Source organism: Betta splendens, chromosome 3, assembly GCF_900634795.4.
Source record: "Betta splendens chromosome 3, fBetSpl5.4, whole genome shotgun sequence".
In the NCBI taxonomy this organism is placed as follows: domain Eukaryota; kingdom Metazoa; phylum Chordata; class Actinopteri; order Anabantiformes; family Osphronemidae; genus Betta; species Betta splendens.
The window spans coordinates 7,493,088-7,512,983 of record NC_040883.2 but is presented as its reverse complement, the minus strand read 5'-3'; the positions used below and the strand labels follow the sequence as shown (position 1 = coordinate 7,512,983).

The 19,896-nt window shown below is 44.6% G+C and overlaps 1 protein-coding gene across 2 annotated transcripts in view; it reads left to right on the top strand.

Moving 5' to 3' along the window:
• The window catches only part of cdh8 (cadherin 8), a 78,632-nt gene extending 64,962 nt beyond the window's left edge, over nucleotides 1–13,670 (top strand). Inside the window, exons 8-12 of one of the 2 annotated variants that reach the window (XM_029145499.3) lie at nucleotides 3,881–4,017; nucleotides 6,651–6,772; nucleotides 7,506–7,623; nucleotides 11,152–11,403; nucleotides 11,608–13,670. In XM_029145499.3, coding sequence (XP_029001332.1) covers nucleotides 3,881–4,017; nucleotides 6,651–6,772; nucleotides 7,506–7,623; nucleotides 11,152–11,403; nucleotides 11,608–12,095 — 1,117 coding nt within the window. In that variant the 3' untranslated portion in view covers nucleotides 12,096–13,670. Of the gene's footprint in view, nucleotides 1–3,880; nucleotides 4,018–6,650; nucleotides 6,773–7,505; nucleotides 7,624–11,151; nucleotides 11,404–11,601 lie in introns of both variants that reach the window. The other variant, XM_029145497.3, reaches the window with a different exon arrangement.
• Nucleotides 13,671–19,896: the final 6,226 nt, after the last annotated feature.

The following is a 19,896-nucleotide window of genomic DNA, read 5'->3' as shown; positions in this document are numbered from 1 at the left end:
ACCAACAACGTTTCAGGTGCACTCCATGAAATGCTCCGTCAGTATTGCTTCTCTCCGGAGCCTGTGCTCTGTCATTTTCTACCTGACTGATCACACATAAAAAGCAATGTGACATCTGGCAGTCACCATAGCTGCCTGACACGAACTGCTGGATTTCATAGAATCCAGTGGCGGCGGATGTATTTTATTCCAAAATGTTGATACTGTGACAGACGGCGCCGAACTCCGTCTTGTGTAAATAAGGTTTCGCTTTACAATTCCGCCTGTGTTTTCTTTTCTTCATCTTATTGTGGAGCTAAATTGCAGGAATGTAATGGAATCTCCGTAGATTGTTTCTTTCTGCAGGCTTTTCTTTTGTTTTAGCGGCGCTGACAGCTGATATGCTGCACACAGTAATACAAACAGACGTGTAAAGGAGACGGCTCCGAAATGAGCTTGAATGTGAAGTCAGGGAGGCGCAGACTTTCTGTTGCCAAGCAGTTGTTTCTGATGCGGAGCGCTAATAAAACCATCACCACGCTAGGAGCACCTACACTGCAGCAGTACACGGCCATAAGACGCACGGAAACGCGACTGGTCAGCATTCGAGGGACGGCAAAAATTAGTCCTACATCTGTGATTGTCCCCGTGGATTTACTGACCTAATAAGAAGCAGGAATGTCACACAGGCATGTTGTTCGGAGAGGGGGAAAAGCATTTGCTCTCCATCTTTTTGCCTCCTGCCTTCAGGCACTGAAACAATCGAATTTTCACGTGCTCCCATTGTCTGTACGACCCACCGTTCACGTACATGAGTGTGTAAAATAGTTTAAAGTAACATATTTCTGTAGTGGCTAAAAGGCAGCAGCACTATCATGTCTATGGCTGATGTTAGCACCCACGTGCTTGCTGTGTTATTGCAGGGGTCATAGTGATGTGTTTAGAATCAGGTTTACTGGTCTTAGTTCTTAAAGCAGAGAAATAAAGGCTCATCCTCACTAATACTACTACTACTACTAATACAGTACAAGTTGCAATTTATCATGCATTTCTTTTAATCTCAGACTCTACAGATTCATTTGACACGGCAGTAAATGCCATCAATGAACAAGGTTTGTGCTGGGACATCAAGAAACACAAAAGTTCAGCATGTCTGGTCACTAAAATGCAGCATTCTTTGCCGCTTGGCAGAAATAGAGGACAGATGGGGGAACCAGCAACAAGAAGAAACTAGTGTATAAACATTGTCTGTAAAAAGCAACCCAGACGTCTTTGTCTAGATAATGGGTTTGGTAGAATTTCTTAGAAATTGGAAACGGGGTCAAAGCGTGGAGCCAGTGTGCATCACATCAGGAAGGGAAATTGCAGTTCTGCAGTTTGGCCACTAGGGGATATTTTGGAAAAGCTCTGTTTAAGCAAAACTAGTTTTATTCAGGACGATTTTTGGGTTACGTGACTTAACTCAGACGTCATGTGAGCGCCTTTTACTGACATTAATCTATAAAACCTGAGCTCCTCTGTGTTTTGCTCGTAGAATCAATCATTCTCAGGCGCTCGTGATCACGATGCGGATCTCGTTCGACGGCCTCGGGAGCAGCGCGGGCTGTTCCCTGGCAGCAGACGAGCTGCCACAACGAGCGCGGTGTTGATTCATGAACGGCTTTAACGGCGGCCGCCCGGCATCTGATACGTCTTAAGCGGAGGAAATAGTTTGACACACTTTATGTGACGGAGGAGAAAAATCACTGGGTGGTTCCTGTGGCTAAAGAGACACAGGACTGTCACCTGCACAAACTCAAGCAGAGAAAGCATCCAGGTCCTGTTGTTTGATTGACAGGCGATGTGTGTGTGTGTGTGTGTGTGTGTGTGTGTGTGTGTGTGTGTGTGTGTGTGTGTGTGTGTGTGTGTGTGTGTGTGCCATTAATAAACCAAAACATGTACATGAATGCAAAACGGAAGAACAATCTGGCTGATTGCGACCGTTAGAGATGCGTTGCGTGCTCTGCGGAGGTGCAGCCACTGGTGCGTTCTGATTTTCCTTGAGTGTTGTTATGTTTGCTGAAGACAGAGGCTGGATATCTCTGGCTGTCTGTTGCATCAGTCGTTAGACAGCTACTGTGCTATGAAATCTCTCTGTGCAACGCTTAACCGCCAGACTGGGGTCAGCGTCGCGCTGTTTAAAGGCCGTGAGCGCCGTCGACGGACGCGCTCCCTGCGTCACGCGCACGTATAATGCTCCATATATATATATATATATTTTTCATTTGCTTTTAATTCTCTTCACATCGCGTTGTCAGTTTGAGTGACAGGTGGCAGAACATTTCAGGGTCTGTCTCCCCGCTTCCACGTGAGCCTGTCAGAGTTTGACTGCGATCCACTCAGTCTACGGCAGAGAGGCTGCTCCCAGGTGGTTTGCTGCTGTCTGCCTGTCTTGAAAGTGCTCTGCGTCTGCAGGGCAGGAGAGAAAAGGGGGGAGGGGGGGGTAGTGGTGAGGGGGGGGGGGGGTCCTCATGGACCTCTCCCAGCCCGGCGTCTAGAGGATTTTACACCATTTCATCTCAAAAATGGAAATGTCACGGCTCGGTACATCTTCCCAACAATTGGAATCTGGGCCAGTGCTTTATTTATTTCATTCCCTACCATTCTTGTATAAGCAGCATGCTCCTTCATATAAATAGTTGTTGTTGTGACTTTGTCTTTGCCTTTTTCCCTCTCCACTCCTCCTTCCGTCTCTCCGTACCCTTCCTCCCTCCATCCGCTCTTTGTCATATAAATACTCCGGGGCTGCTGCCAACAGGTCCGTGCTGATAGGGATGAGCGGGTTCCTCGGCGAGATGGTACAGGACCCAGGGTTGGGGGGTGGGGGGTGGAGAGGGGTGAGCCGGGCGCCTGGTGGCTGAGGGATGTCTGTCTGGGGAAGGGGGTGTGGAAAAAATTGGATAGGGGGATTGGATTAGGAAGAGCTTGAGACCCAGCTGGATACAGAAGAGAAAAAAAAATACTTTCTGACTGTTAGTAAGAGTGAGACAGTGAGAAAAAGGAACAGGGACACTTTGTCCTGGAGGTATGGAAATACTTGTAATTAGCTCATGTGAATCACGGCGGCCTTGTGTTTTGGGTGAGTAGGATGTTTATGACAGTCACACATAATGGCAAATGAAACGTGCGAAACCAAAGATGACCCATAATGACAGATTCTTTTTCAGTCGGTTCTGTGTGGGCTCGTCCCAAGAATTGGCGGCGCGCGCGTTACAACATGAAAGAGCGATTTCACAGCTTCAAGTGGCATCGGAAAATTCTCTTTTATGTGCATTCCAATTTCACACCCGCTGCTGGATTTTTTTTTTTTTTTTTTTAGCTTAATGTCTTGCCACTGTGTTTTTTTTAAAGACCGTCTGAAGAAGTCAGTGTGTCAGAGGCGAGGTCACAGAGGAACAGAGCCGGGAAAGGATACGAGGCTAAATGAGGCGACTCGATTAGAGATAAAACAACTGTATTCGCTACAATGGTTCAAGGTCACTCATAAACAAGCGGGTCATGGGCCCGTCTCCGTTACATCCATCACCCTTGTGTTGTTTTACCTTGTTTGTGACACACTGCCGTCCTAACTCATTAATGCTAAGCCTCTGGGAGCCATTGAATGTTGACAGAACCCAAACTGGGTAAACAACACCCCATCACTTAACCCAACATAAGTACTAATGGCCTCTTTTAGCAGGAGGCTGCCGTGATGAAGATAAGGGCATCTCAGACGCTGTTCATGCAAAGGCTTTAATTATTCCTCAGACAATAATTATTGATATCCTACCGCTATAATGGGAAGGAATCTACAGGTTCCTCTTGATGGATGATGGTGACTTTTTGAGTTATGGCCTAAAATGTGCTAAATGCACTCCTGCAGGTACTCCATTGATCGGCACACGGACATGGAGAGGCAGTTCAACATCAACTTCGACGACGGGAAGATCACCCTGGCGAAGGCGCTGGACCGCGAGACAGACATGTGGCACAACATCACAGTAACCGCTACAGAAGTCAGTAAGTGACCTGTCCTGACTCTGGCTTCCTCCCGCTGAGCTCGCGCGCCGCCATGAATCCCAATGCCCCTGTTTGACATTCATCGGCACGCGAGGCCGAAAGAGCCGCGCGGCGACGCCGGCGCCGTCTCTCTCTCCTCGGCTTCGGAGGTCGGGCCGAGTCAAAGGAATCATTGACCTGCTACGCACAATCCTCTGTTGAACAGTACGGCGCTTTGTAACGCGGCGCTGCTAATCGCTCTGAGGGTATGGCACAAACAATTAGCATTTGAGTCCACGGAGGCATTAAATACGTTAATTTGCTGAGTTTTGATTGAATTAAACAGCTCAGTAGTCAATTTGTGGAAGTGCGAGAACATTAAGACGTATCAAATAAACAGTTTTAAAGACATGCTCCAGAGTGGATTGCTCCAACGCCAGCATCCATTACAGATTAAAGAACATCTGCGAAGCGCAAAACTCACTGACTACGTAGAAAATCTTGCCGGCAGAGCTACAAACAGCTCAAACCATATGTAAGGCTTTATTTGCATACAGATTGTTTCAGGGGGGCTGTATGTTGTGATAAAGCTTAATGTACCCCTTAAAGCTATTGGAATAGAAATTTACACAGCTTGTAACTTTTTTTTTTCCCTGTCCTCTTCCGCTCTATCTCCCTCTGTCTCATCCTCTATCTGTCCCTTTTTTCCCCCTCCTTAATCAAAGGAAACACACATTAATTGTCAGAATAAATGAAAGCCCAAACACTGTCATAATGTTTTGGCCGTGCAGCACAGACAAATCCCGCCATTATAGCAGCCCCGGTGGAGGAATTGAATGTGTCTCATTTGATAAGCCGCTTGCCTTGTCATGTCTTGCACCCATACATTTAAAACGAGTTTCCGTGCCTCCTGGCAAAGTAACTGCGCTTCGAGATAGTGGCATCTCTGAGAACACCTAATAGGAATTTGCCAAAATAAAATATGGCAGTTTTGCTATTCTTCACGGGCGGGGAGGGGGGGGGGGGGGGGGGGTCTTCTCTGGCGTGAAGAGGAATGGATGTGTTCCCACTTCTATCCTGATGCCATTTGCCACCCAAACGGAGGCGCGTTCTGCTGCCTCGCACCAGTTGACATCTGACTAATCAGATTCTATTCCCTGTCTGCTGCTGGGGAAAGTCGCTTCTGTTGAAGGGGGGTGGTGGGGGGGGGGGTCTCTGTCTCCCTCTCTCCTTATGCCCCAATCCATCTATCACTGTCTATCAGACTGTCAATTTCCACTTGTCTGGCTGTTTACCTGCTTCTCAACTCGTGTCCTGGACCACTGGAGGCTTTGAATTCACGGGTCCTTCCGTCCGTTGCTCCGTGTTTAGGTTTCATTCAAAACATAGAGGAAGAACAAGGAAATAGAACAAAGAGGAAGACTCTAGTTCTAGACGGCTTAATATGTCTACATTGTGTTATTCTTGTGTGGCAGTTTTTGTTTTTTTTTTGTAATTCATAATTAATTTAAGCCCATGCAGTAATGGAAACCAGACTTTTCAAGCTTTCCTTAAACGAAACAAACGAAATGCTGAACACATCATTAATAAAATCCAGCCAAGTTCAGGTTCTCCACAGCTCCACTCGGCAGCTCACGCTGGCCAAACGATGGCGAATGTTAGCAAGCTTTAGATAGATTCTGTCAGATTGATTAATGAGTACACTTGCGGATGATTTATTAGTATTTTCTGATGGTGCCTTTAAAGCATTTGGTTTTAGTGTAATTACCACACAAGCCTTGTTTTAGCAGTCTGAACAGTTCAATCTGTTTAAATAGGATTAAGAAACCAAAACTTTGATAAAAAGAAAAACAATACTTGCTATTGGCCAGTGACTGAGTCCTCTCGGGGCCACGTTAATAGATAATTGCTTTAAAAGTTGGCATTTGCACCACTTATTAATAAATACAGCCGTTCTCTGGGCCACTCGAAAGGGACTGTCAATTACGAGTGATGAATAATTCCAATCAAAATCTAATCTAATTAAACTGCCTTTTATTGTCTTTTTAGGCTTCAGTTACCAATGACTCATTAAAATGCATATTTTAACCCTCATGTTTTAAACATTGCCGTGTACAGGGGATTTTCAAAAGCACTTTGAATGGGACTTTTTTTTCTTTCTGTTGCCTAGAATCCTGTTTTGCATTGCTGAAACCAGCTGAAACCTAGATTGATGTGGCTTATCATCTGTCCTCCCATTGGCTCAGGAAATTGAGGGAGAAATGAAGATGGAAAATAAAGGAAATTAAAACTAGGTTACAGAATTTACCTGGGATTTCATGTGTAACCTCGTTTTTTGTCTCCTAGATTTGTATGTACCTCATTGTTTTTCTTCTCTTTTGTTTCCTTTTCTATCTATCTATCTATCTATCTATCTATCTATCTATCTATGAGCGAGGAGCTAGTCGATCGATCGAGCTATTATGGGAGCGATGCGAGGAGCGAGCGAGCGAGCGTGCGAGCGACGAGGAGACGGGGTAGCGAGCTAGCGAGCGATCTATCTAGGCGATCGATCTATCTATCTATCTATCTATCTATCTATCTATCTATCTATCTATCTATCTATCTATCTATCTATCTATCTATCTATCTATCTATCTATAACTGCATATTAGAAAATCACAGTCAGGTATCGAGGGCAATCGTGGCCATCAGAGTAATGGACATTAACGATAACGCTCCTGAATTCGCCACCGAATATGAGGCCTTTCTGTGCGAAAATGGAAAACCTGGACAGGTAAGGAATGAAGTGGCTCATTCATCAAACTGGTGATCTATCACTTTCCTTCTCCCTCTGCCTTTATTTCTCCCTCTTTCCCTCCCTTCTAATGATCGGCCACAGTGAATTATAGCCTATTTATTTCACTACAGAGGAAGGAGTGCGGCTCTTTTTCCCTGCAACAGTCCTCCCCTGACACAGTGCGAGTGGAGCAAAGGGGAAATGAGAGCAGTCAGGATTGATCAGAGTGGATCATAATTCAAGACTTTCTTTCATGTCCTCATCCAGATGGCACAATGCTTCCCCAAGCCAAAAATCCTGGACAAGTACTTAGCATTCTCCTTCTCATCAGTCGACCCTATTCACTGAACCCGCATACATACAATGGGGAGCCTTATTGAAAGGCGTAGAAAAAAGTGAACGGAAGAAAGGGAAACTGTCCTGCAGGGCCTGAATTCTAATTTCCAATCAATCATAAAGACATACAGCATGATAAGACCTATGATGACAGATTAACAGATAGAGCTGGGAGCCTGAAAGTGTGCCAGGCTAGACAGGACCTCATTGATAATAATCTCAAGCTGCAGGAATGAATAGGGTATATATTTCATCAGGTGTGATCCAGCCAGTATTACACTGAAGCAATCTGCAGTGGCAAAAACACTGTAATGAATAGGCTGTCTGCTCTAATGGCTCTCAGCCCTCCTCTCTATAGCTTCTATAGGTTCATGCCTGCGTGTTCTCCACACAGGTGATCCAGACTGTCAGCGCCGTGGACAAAGACGACCCCATCCAGGGACACTACTTTGACTATCGCCTGGTCCCGGAGATGCTCAACAATCCGAATTTCACCATCAAAAACAATCAAGGTGGGAGACGAACGGAGACGGAGGCCACTGAAGTTTCTGTGTATTTCTCCAATGGCTTTCCAGTCTAATCTCTAACCCACGGCGTGCTCGCCGCCCTGGAGACGAAATCTGGTGGATCAGCGTAGCTCACAATTAGCAGATGTGAAATTGTCTGGACACCAGCTTCTTTTTTACTCCCCAGTGCGTTTTGAGGGAAACTAAATGAATGGCATCCAAATGGCTTTTCCTGGTAGTCTCGCAGCTCAATGTAGGGTGACTTCCTAGGAGCTGTTGCAGCGTGGCAGATGGTGCGAAATTTATTTGCTAAATACGCCGATTGGTTTATTTGCTGTTTCTCCCGTCTTTATTCAGTTCCTCTTCCCCAGCAATCCCCTCCATAGCTGGCTCTGAGCAGGCTGTGTTCACGGTGATGTTGTGTAATGTTTTCAGCTCGGGGCAAAAAATTCTTCATATGGCACTAGCCTTCTGTTTCCATGCAGGGGCTGCAGGCTTACTTACTGCAACTGCTGCCTAATGGAAGAAGAGTCCATAAAAATCAGGTCATCTAACCATCTTTTGATTTGGAAAAAAAAATACATTAGAACAGGTACATTAGAAGAAAGGTGGAGAAAAAGTAAAGTAATAATTACGCAAACGAGGGAAAATAGCTTTGGATTTGTATCTTCATGCATCTTAGATTTAAAAAAAATACTGTTAATTTTTCTTTTTCACGTATGTGGAAAATTCCAGCTAGAAAACCCAAGGAGCTATTTAACAGTCTCAGACTCACTGCTAAATACTCAGCCTCAGCTGTGGATCAACATTAAAGTGTCGAATATATGCAAGTTCCTGAACCCTGGCTTTTTGTTAAGAGGAGATTTAATAGTTTCTTAAGATGATGTAAGAGATAAAACCCCCTCTAGAAATGTTTCGCCAGTTTAGACGCAGCTCTGCTCCACTTCAAACAGGCCCAGAACCCCCCCCACCACCACCACCACCTCCCCCCACTCACCTGAATCTGAGGACATATACGTCGCGGCATATGTTTTGCATGCAGCACCCACCACTTACCCGCGGTCCTGCTAATTCCGAGCAGAGAAACAAAGCACATCGCCCCGGTATCGTAAGCACTCGAGCGACTATTTCTATCCGAACGCGCAGCTGCGGGAGACACTCCAGTGGAGAGCGTCGGGCTCCTGTATGCCTCTGTGCGCTGCTTTTGTTTACGATGATGAATCTAATTGTAGGGATTGCGTAGTGGAGAGGTTAGGGGTTGCCCACAGTGGGGAAAATGGGTTGTGACCAGCTGTGTGCAAGATATCCAGCACTGACGACGCTGCTCAGGAAGTGAGGCTGCAAACAAAGCAGCATTGAACTCTGTTGAGATGCTACCAGAGCGTTGTTGTATAGAGTGTTTGGAAACTCTTCTTTTACAAATAGTCAGTTTACAGTTCATAACTTTATTTTAACACTGCTACAGACAGCAAAGTCCACGTCGTCTCTAGTCTTCTTCATATTGTCTTCAGATTGAATTTACTGATGGTCTTTCCCGACTCACAGCAAGCAACACGCAAACCCTGAAGATTCTCACATCTTCATAGTGGAGCTGGATTTTTATCGGCATTTCAAATTGGACGACTTTTGGAACTGTCTGGTGCGAGATTCGAAGTCGGCGCTGTAATTGTCACTGAGCGTCTTCTTTAATAAGAACCTCCCTTTGTAAGCCACGTTTATCATCTACTTATGCAAGCTTGCCTCTGTGAGGGCCCAGCCAGGCGAGATTTCAGTCATCGTGTACCCCGAGCTTTACCAACCAGAGCCAAGCTCCAATTTCTAAAAAAGAAAAAGACTCCTCTTCCCCCCTTTAAGCGATACAGTAAAATCTGTGACTGTGAAAAGGGATTTTTCAAGATTTCATTTGGACTGCAGCAGTTACAGCGCTCTCTGATAAGTGTCTAGCAGGTTGAATGTATTATAAATAAGTGAGACAGGAAGAATTAATTCATGTCTGTGTTGTGGGATAAAACACGGCACCATTTTCATAATGCATTTGAACAACAGCGCTGCACACTAACATCAGCAGGCAGAGGAACGCTGTCACCGTAACAACAGCCTAGACAAAACTGGACCAGCACCGATACCGCCGCGTCTTTAGCTTATCCGAGTCCTTTGTCATTATAAAGCATTCATGTCCCGCTGCTTTAGCAGTCGTCAGTGTTATGTAGCTTCTCACATAATCTTATGCGACTTCACAGGTTCAGGACGTTTTTAGATGGCTGGTGTCACTTCTGCTGTCACTACTGTCACTTGGAGCCTCCTACATATTAAGTTATTTATAGCAGAACCTTAATTCAAATGAGCTTCTGCTTTTGTTATGGCGATGATTAATAGTTCATTGTACGTTGTGTTTTCATCAGGATCCATCCGTCGCTAGATTAAACACTGCTAATATTGCCCAATATATAAAAGATTCTTTATAAAAACAAAAGCCAAAAAAAAAAACCACTTGCAACGGCGGTGAGTTCAGCCTGTTTGAAGGTTATCGGCACAGCTGTCTTCCTCTTTGAGGAGCAGACTCCTCCTGTGGATGACCTGACGGGCAGAGATGTTCGCTTCTATTTTTACCATCAACGGGTGCCAAGAAAATAAAGATGACCCGTGTATAAGAACAAGACCTCGTGGTTCACAAAAGTATAGTCGAGCCTATGAACTGCTGAGTGATCCAAATGGAGCGCGACGCGGCGGCGCCCGCGAAGCGTCGCGGTGACACTCGTGAGAAAATAAACCTGAGCATATGTTCACATCAATTACAGATTGTGTGGAGCAAATAATTCCATCACGAAGCATTCCATCGTTTGATTAAGTTTGCCCTGTCGACGGGGGGACGCTTCGTTCTCTCTATAGCGCACGTGTCGCCAGATCCCCAAGCCCCCCAGCTCCCGCTCAGACGGCGAAAGGCAAAGGTTACACTATCAGAAAGTCTCGCACGTTTCCCATAAGATCAGCGGGAGTAGATTCATATGGGAATGCAAGCGTTTGATAATCTGCGCGCGGTGAGGAGAGCCGGCTAATGAGCAGACAGCTTCACAGAAGTGTCATCAAAGAGCAGCTGGCACCTTTCTGGGTCGACATGTGCCATCTTCTAAGTCGGTGTCGCCCGCCGTGGTCCCTTCATTTCTTCAGTGTTCAAACCTTAGGGGGGGATATGGTGGAGCTGGGAGAGGACGCGGGAGGAGGGGGAGGGGGGTGCTGCCTTCCTTTAGAATTCCCCAACTGGACTGTCAAGAGGAAGAAAGGTGGCTGAAATCCATCTGCAGCCCTGGAATGTGAGAACGCCAAAAAAAAAAAAAGGTCCAGTGACGACTGATGTGAAATTAGTTTACCCTCATGCTGCACTGATCTTCACACAATTTAATAATAGAACTTCAGTCTGTCGCCACTATGAATAATAATGGCTTTTTCACACATTTTTTTGCAAAAAAGAAATAAAAAGGGAATCAAAAAAAAAATTTTAAAAGAACCATCTCTGGCTTTACCTTCCTCTGACAGACAATTCAATCAGCGTTCTAGCCAAGCACGATACCTTCCGACGACAGAAGCAGGAGATGTATTTCCTGCCAATCATCGTGACGGACAACGGGAATCCACCGATGAGCAGCACCAACACTCTGACCATCCGGGTGTGCGGCTGCAGCAAGGAGGGCATCGTCCAGTCCTGCAACGTGGAGGCCTACGTCCTGCCCATCGGCCTGAGTATGGGAGCGCTCATAGCCATCCTGGCCTGCATTATACTGCTCTTAGGTGAGGTGTTTCTTTTTTTCTATTTCCCTGCATTACTCTTACCTTGAGCTGGTGTAAAAAATGTAGATGAAAACTTCTAGAATCTGACCTTTGCGAATGATCTAACTTGCACCGACAGAAGAATCCACTTGTCAAAGCTTGACCTAGACTTCTTCCTCTCTGTGTTGCCCTCCCATTTCTTCTCTTTCTTTCTGACAGTAATAGTAGTTCTATTTGTGACCCTGAGGAGACATAAAAACGAGCCGCTGATTATTAAGGACGACGAGGACGTGAGGGAGAATATCATCCGTTACGATGACGAAGGGGGAGGCGAGGAGGACACGGAGGCCTTCGACATCGCCACGCTGCAGAATCCAGACGGCATCAACGGTTACTTGCCGCGCAAGGACATCAAGCCCGACCTGCAGTTCATGCCCCGGGCGGGCCAGCACTCGGGCCCCAACGGCGTGGACGTGGACGAATTCATCAACGTCCGACTGCACGAGGCCGACAACGATCCCACGGCCCCGCCCTATGACTCCATCCAGATCTATGGATACGAGGGACGGGGGTCCATCGCTGGCTCCCTCAGCTCACTGGAGACAGCGTCGTCAGACTCGGACCAGAACTATGACTATCTCAGAGAATGGGGCCCGCGCTTCAGAAGACTTGGGGAGCTCTACTCGGTGGGCGAGAGCGACCGCGAGACCTGACCCTTGGTCTGTTAGGAAAAAAGACCTTTCATATTTTTTTCTTCTGTTCACATACTTGTGTATTAAATGCTAGGGGGTTTGCTGGCTTTTAGAAACCGGTGTTTAAAAAGAAAAAAAAAGTTAAGTATAAGGGAGGCCACCTTTTTGTATTCTTCTTAGAGTGAGGTATAGCAGTCGTCATCCACTACGTCAGGCGCATTGTACTTGTTGAGCCAAACAATGTCTTTATTAGGAGATCTATGATACTTGTGGAGTGTAACTTAGATTCCGTTGTGGAGTGTCTAGCAGTATTTTGGGTGTTAGTCATTTGCTGTGACTGCTGGTAGCAGTGAAAGCCCTGGGACTGCTGGTGGTTACCCATCGACGGGAAGCGGCGGATCGGCCGGATCTCCAGGCGGACGCCGTGCTCCGCGGGCGGCGGGCCGGACTGCCGCAGACGGACTCTCGTGTCACATGGACGATGTGAAGCAGGCTGACAACGAAAAAGCAATATATGGTCTACATTACAACGATGAATGTATGTATGATTTGAAAAAGGCAAAAAGACAAACGAGTATTGGCTTTAAGGTGAATTTGTTATCATTTGATATGTACTCTGGTGGCCACATTTATAAACTATCTAAAGCCCGGAAAAGGCTTGCTTTATACAACTCTTTGTATTTACACGCTACTGTGTTACTAGCCTATAAAAGACTGGAGCGAAGATAAAAAAGAGAAATGTAGAAACTCTGAGGCCTTCTTTTTACAGAAGCAACGTTAAATACAATTGTAATCTACTGTTTTTTGACAAGAGACGTTGTCGATTCTTCATTACTGTTCTGAGTTTTTGTATATCTGTTCCTGATTCATTCCTTTCTGTGCTGACAATTTTAAAGTGAGTGTGTTTAGATGAGTTCACATTCAAATGTTTCTTTTTCTTTTCTCCAACCACTTGAACACTGTTCCATAATAGCCAAACTATACTGTACCATGAATTTACCGCAGTTGCTGACTAGATGTAAGCAGGTGAAACCAGAGCTGGACGCTAACGTAACAATCCGGATGGTCTAAAAAGTTGGGGACTATGAGAATGACACGTGCTAAATCTATGTAGAAACACAATATATTCCGAGTTACCGCCAGTGACCATCTGAGCACAATGATCCAATTGAATCCTGGATGCAAAATCTCATTTAGGAAACGTTAGCCCACGTAAGACAAAAGATACAGACCATGTGCATATTGTGCTTACACTGTATGATATCAATAAAAAAAGACTTGTACTGTACATAGAGTTACTGCTAATGTCATTAGCTTTCAATGAGGTGGTAGGTTTTGTCTCTGCACGTTAGCTCTTGCACATAATGAGAAGTTCAATGGCACTACAGCTGCGTGCATACTCAGTTTGTACTGATACAGTATTATGGCAGTTCTCGGTAGACTAAACAATATATATTGAATAGTCCTACATGCAGATCATATTTTCTACTGTGCTTTAATGCTTATAAATGTGTATGTTCAATTATTTACTCCCTGTACTGTAATCTAAGATACCCTGTATTGTTTCCTACTTTGTGAAATATATTTTTATAAATACTGCTGAATTGTTGTGGCTTTCTTATGAGAAGTAACCGTTTTTGTTTTTTTTTAAAGTTGCACTAAATTTTGCAGAAGCCAATTTATTCTTGTGGATGTGTAGGTTTGTGTATAATGTATTTCTTAGGGGGGAGTTTGTGAAAATCAAACCATCTCCCCTTAGGAACCTTGTTTTATTGTTTTACTCGATGCATTTGAGCATAAAACTGCTGCCGCCCGTTACGAAGCAGTTGCCAGTGCCCCCTGTCATGAATTTGTGGGTGTCGCTCGGTGTCCTGTTTGTTCTCACCAGAGAAAGCGAAGAGCGCGACTGAAAGCGGAGAGACGCCGCGTGATTAAACTGCAACATTTCATCACGAAACAGCTCCTAGAAAGCCTTGAGAGTCACACAATCGTATCCAGCAACGGAATCTGAGCCGAGCGCTTAAAAGGCGCTTGTGGCAGACTGATGCGTCATCAGAAGCAGCCCCGTAGCGTTAGATTTCCCATGCTGTTCCTCACTTAGTCACCTAGAATATTCTGGCCCTCAGCTCCTCGGATGCTATAAAAGTCTTGTTTTTCCTCCTGCTGCGGAAGGAGGAAAGAAAATGACTTTTAACCCACTTGACTCAACATTCTAATATTACAGCTGTAAACTGAACCCGCGCCCCCCTAAAAAAACAGCACGAATATACAAAAACACATCGACAGGGAGGAGGGGAAAAAAAGAGAAAAGTCAAACGCTTATCTCTTTTATTTCCCCCTTTCCTGCAGCTTTTCCTCGGCTAGAAAACCTTATTGATGTTGAAGGCTACCTTTCATGCCTAAAAAAGCAGTTTTCAGAAAATATACTGTCGCGAGAAAGTGGCTTTATCAGTTTGGCATTAGGAAGTCGGGAGAACTTTCAGAAGGATGGGGCCGACGGGAGGACTGAGCGCGTCGCGGCCCCGTCACGCTGACTGGGCTTTAGATTAGGCTCGCGATTATTCCGAGAGCTGCAGCTATCACTCGGTGTGTCATCATTCAAGATACGTATCTTAAATAATACATTGTCATTAGATTGATGCGGCCTAATCTGCTGTCAGTCATTATCTATGCGTTATCAAAGAGAAAAAACTAAGCTCGGAGACGATTGTGTATTAATCCTGATTTATTATTCCCACAGTGTGCTCCCAGAGATAAAAGTTTTGCATGAGAAAGGCCTTCATTATATTAATTAGTCTGGGATGTAAACAGGAATGTAGAGTTACAGTAATACTCATCTGCTCTTGTTATTTATTACATTTTTTTCATGAGCAAAGGAGATTAGATATAATGCAATTTCCCCCCTTTCTTGCCTTTATTTTATTCTCCTTTCTTTTTTTTCCCCCTTTCTTTCTGACATTGTCTCCTCTTTGTTAATCTTGTCGAAAGATTAGACTTTTGTTCGCCTTCATCTGATACTGAGGTTTCTCATAAATAACAAAAGCTGTTGATCGTATCAATTACCGACTGCGCCTCGCTGAACTCAAAGGCACAAAAATCTCCCAACCGTCTTCGCCTGTACATGAAGCCTATAGCGGCTACGGGACAGCGATAATGTTCCTGTGGCATAAACAATACGGATTCTTGTCAAACGCATTCGAATTTCAAATTTTATTTGATGTCAGGAACATCCCAAGTCTCATCCAACGGGTTCCACGTTGGGACCTAACCGTGCATCCGCCTCTCCCAGACTTGTACATTTTGGAGACGATGGCAAACCTGAAGGCTGCGATCTTCATGCACACGACCCATTAGCGGAAAATCGGGCGAGGAACACATTTTACAGACTGATATTTCAGGCTAAATGATAGCACAAATTGTTTTGTGGAACGTGCGACCCCGGCAGGTCAGCGTGCTCATTTGTAGTCAATCCCGGTGCTCCCTGCGCTCGGGGCTCCCACCGCTTTGTATGGCTGCGGGTCTGACAGAGGTTGCCGAACTGAACAGTAAAGCAAATTATCTTCTCACTTTTGTCAAGTATTGGGAATGTCCCTCGGGTGACAACCTTGCACTTGTTGTTCCCTGCTGATATGCGCCAGATTTGCGAAGGCAGACCGGTGGCTGTGCCAGAGATTGTAATTACCATTGCCTGACAGAGATGCCCTCAATTACAAACAAACTTTGCTGCATGTGAATATAAAACGCCGACTTGTGTTCTGGATTTCGAGATATGGATATTGTGGGTTGGTATGTCCCACACTTCTCTTTTTTCTTTCCGCTATTTTGCATATTTATCATTGGGCTGTTTTCATAGCTGACTCCAGCCCTTCAGGGGGCCCTAGAGCGAAATGAGCAGTTGACCCCTGCTGACCCTGTTCCTACCACTCTGTGTATTGCATATGTAAGCATACACAAATACACACACACGCACGCACACACACACACACACACACACACACACACACACACACACACACACACACACACACACACACACACACACACACACACACACACACACACACACACAGCAGATTAATTATATTTTGTCCAAACCTCCAGAAACCAACCAGTCCTCCTGTGCAAGGAGCCAACCTGGCCCCACGTTTTCCGTGCACCAATCAGCTTGTGCTAATTTGATTAAATACTAATTCATTTAGCAATATGCACCACGGAGGCATAATATCAACAGAAGCAATAAACGCTCTAAAACTAGATTTTCACACAAGGGTCCTCTAGAAGTAAAAGCCTCAAGTTTAGTTAATAATCCAGCGGCTGTAGGAGTTTTTATATGTCAAACTCTTTGTTTAGCATTCCTGAGCAATCCTAGCAGGGGGGGCTTCTCAGTGCACCTGAGGATCAAGCTGCCTCCGCCCCCCCAGTCACGTAATGCTTCAAAACGAGCGGATGGTAAAACGACAAAGATGTTTGTTTCACTATTGAATGTGAAATATATTGATATAAATATTGACTGAATACTGATGCGTTGTCATTAAAACAAAAACAGTTGGTAGTCCTGCAGCTAGATTTGAACTCACAACCTTGATATTACCATCACACTGTATCTTACTACACCAACATGCTAAGATAATCAGCAGTGGTCAGTATTGCTTCTAAATTGCAGGGCCCAACCTCACATTTATTCACAGGGCCCATAACTGCCAGCGGCGCCACTGACTGTAGCCATGCTCCTGCTCCCTCACTGCCAAAAACTCTCTTTTGTGAAGATCTGCCATGACCTGCAGCTGTGCCATTTCAGTGTGAATCTAGTAATTACCAAAGGTAAAGTACAGTAAATGTGTTTTGACTGGAACACTATGCATATGTAGACCGCATTACATCATCCTCATTGTTTTTTTATATTGTTTACTGTAACACAGTCTGGGAAGTTTGGTGCTTTTGGCACCAAAGCCAAAGTGGCCCATAAACCAAATTAGCTTATAAATAAATAAACACAATACATTACTTCATTTTATTCTTACACTTAGATTATTTTAACACAAGGAGAAGATAATGGTGTGACCTAAAAATGTTAATAAAACTGATATTTGTAGTGCATAAATAAAAATAAAAAAAAGCAAGCAAGTCAGCATGCTAATCTGCTGCACTAATGCAAACAGTACACGGATGCATAAAAGCTAAGGAAACGGGCAACGTGATATGTGCAGACTAAAACAAAGTATCAAGTGTTACTTAAAGTTGAATGAAGCATAGAGCCCTCGGGAAGAATGAAGAAAAGAGATGATGTATGGGCCTGGTAATTATAATCAATATAGTCCTCTTAAAAGATATTGTATTTCTTCTGAGTGCATCCAATTTGTCATCAAAGTGTAATTTTTCAGTATCTCGGTGGTGGAAATCTCAAAGACTGCAGATAAAATCCAAATCTCAAGGATAATGAAAAACCACGAGAGGTGAGTCACACAACATGAGCTTCTCTGATCTTTGTCAAACTGTCCTTTTAGGACTCAGAGCCTTTCATTTGTTGTTATTGAAACACAATTTACATGACTATGAATTAATTAAGTTAACACAGGGTAAAACAGAGAATGCAGTGGATTGTCCAACATCAGCAAAAAAAAAAATATAAGGATGTACAGTAGCAGACAGCAGTGTGAACCGCTTTATCTCATTCACATGTTTTAGTATTCAGTGTACATTCAATTATTATCAGCAGTCCATATAAACGACTGCTAGAAGGACTTTACATAAGTTAAAACAAGTTTTCAAACAGGTATGTACAGTAATTTAAAAAACAGAACCCCTATGCAATTTCTCCCAAACAAATAGTTGTGTTATGTTTCCTCTCAAGAACAAAGTCCCAGCAGAATTCACAAATAAACCTATTTCTTCACAATATGAATTTATTCACTCATTAGGACTGAACGGATTCGAGCAGGATAACCTTAACTGCAACTTTTTTAATTAAGTTCCATCAAACAGTGTTTACATGTCTAATTTAGTCCACTTTGATCTTCTGAGGTTGCTGCGAGAAATGTTCCAGCATCACAACAAAAGAAAATCAAAGTAAACAGTGAGATCAGGTGCAGCTATATGTAGAGGAATAAGTGGTCTCGTCTAAACAAAGGATAATGCAAATCACCAAAGATTAAAGGCAGCCTCTCTCAAAGTTTGTTTCCGAGGTGGACAGAGATTTTTTGGGGCCCATTAAATGTTCTACACTGAGAGGAAATCACACTAATGGACTAACCAATCTTGTGTTTTCACCATTGGTCACTGAACCGCCAAACCACAGAAACACCATATGGTCCCAGCTGCTGGTCTCATTCATCGTGCAAGCAGTTTTCAAAGTTTGCTTGACATGAAGGACAATGTGGGCAAAGCTAATTCAGCAAACATCGACATCCACTCAATCCAAAGTTACAACTTTTTTTTTTTTTGGCAAAAAAGCCTGACAATAACGTCACGTGTTTTAATCTAGCACACAACACACAAAGACCTATTTAATGAAGAGCACGTGGACTCCTTGTTTACTTTCTGCTCCAGCGTCCTCCGCTGCGGTGCAGGTGTAAATGAAGGTGGGTGTGGGCCAGTAGGAACTTAATTGTCCCAGCATTGTGGGTGGAAAGTTATTGTTTCAAACCGCAGAAGCGCTGGCAGCGAAGGAAGTTTAAAAAAAAAATAAGACATCCTGGCGCAAAACTTGTCATTTTTTTCACCTATTAGTTTTAAGCCACAACCTTCCCCAGGAGGAGCATTACTTCCACCCAGCGCAGACGAGAGGAATCAATCCCTCTGATTACACCTTTAATTCAGCTGCATTGCGTTTTTTTTTTTTTTTTTTGTGCTGTTGTTGTGTTCAGCTTTCACTGGAGTAAAGAACAGCTCTTGTTTTAATTCGCTGGTCACTAACACGCCGGTCCTAATCACGCACCATGGAGTGTATAATTGACCCTCTCTTGCAATTAGCATTAATTAGCACCTCTGTTGGTGGACGGCGCAGCCGGCTGAATTGCACCGTTGCCGCGACCGTCCTTCCGTTTCTGCGGCGCACCGCTGTCTCAGCATCCGCCAAATAACTGCCGGAACCCGAATGAGTCCCCGTCGCAGCTGCTCGTGGGATGAAGGAAGCTTCACCCTGCTGGACAAGGCTTCACCCTGCTGGACAAGGCGGCCAGCGTTCGGGAGCAGATGCGTGGGGCCGCGTCTGGATGATCTCTGCTCCACGACGCGCAGTGGAAAGCCATTATGCGCCGCGTGGCATCGTGGGCCACTGCTCGTCGGAGGAGCGCAGTCGAGGTGCGGACTTAAAAAGAAATCAGTGTTGATGAGGGAAAGCACACAATAGTAAGTAATGGTGAGGTAATCGTGAGCTAATTGTCCCTTACTGAGCACATCTCTGTGGGATGCTTCACTTTATTGGAAGGGGACAGAAAAAAGGTAACTAATAAGATAGTAATGATCTCTTATTGGTTATGTGCCATTGAGCAGCGGATCCGGCGGTAATCAGGACGATTCACTGAGGTGGTGGTCAGTAGTGAGTGTGTTCGATGCTTCCTGTATACACTCTACCAGCATCTCAGTATTGTTATATCAGCTACTCAAGTTTATAATATGTAAAGACTTTTCAGGCACAAGACTTGGACCCACGTTGCAGCATTAAACCGGGACGCGCCTGTGATGCGTCTTTGAAATGTCTTGTTTGTGCGGAGATCATTGCCAGATAACTATTCAGAAGTGCCTTTTGCTTTTAGCTTAACTTACTCGTGTGACAGATGGGCGCAGTTTGCTAAGTGGGGCAACGCTCGCGGAGTGAGATAGT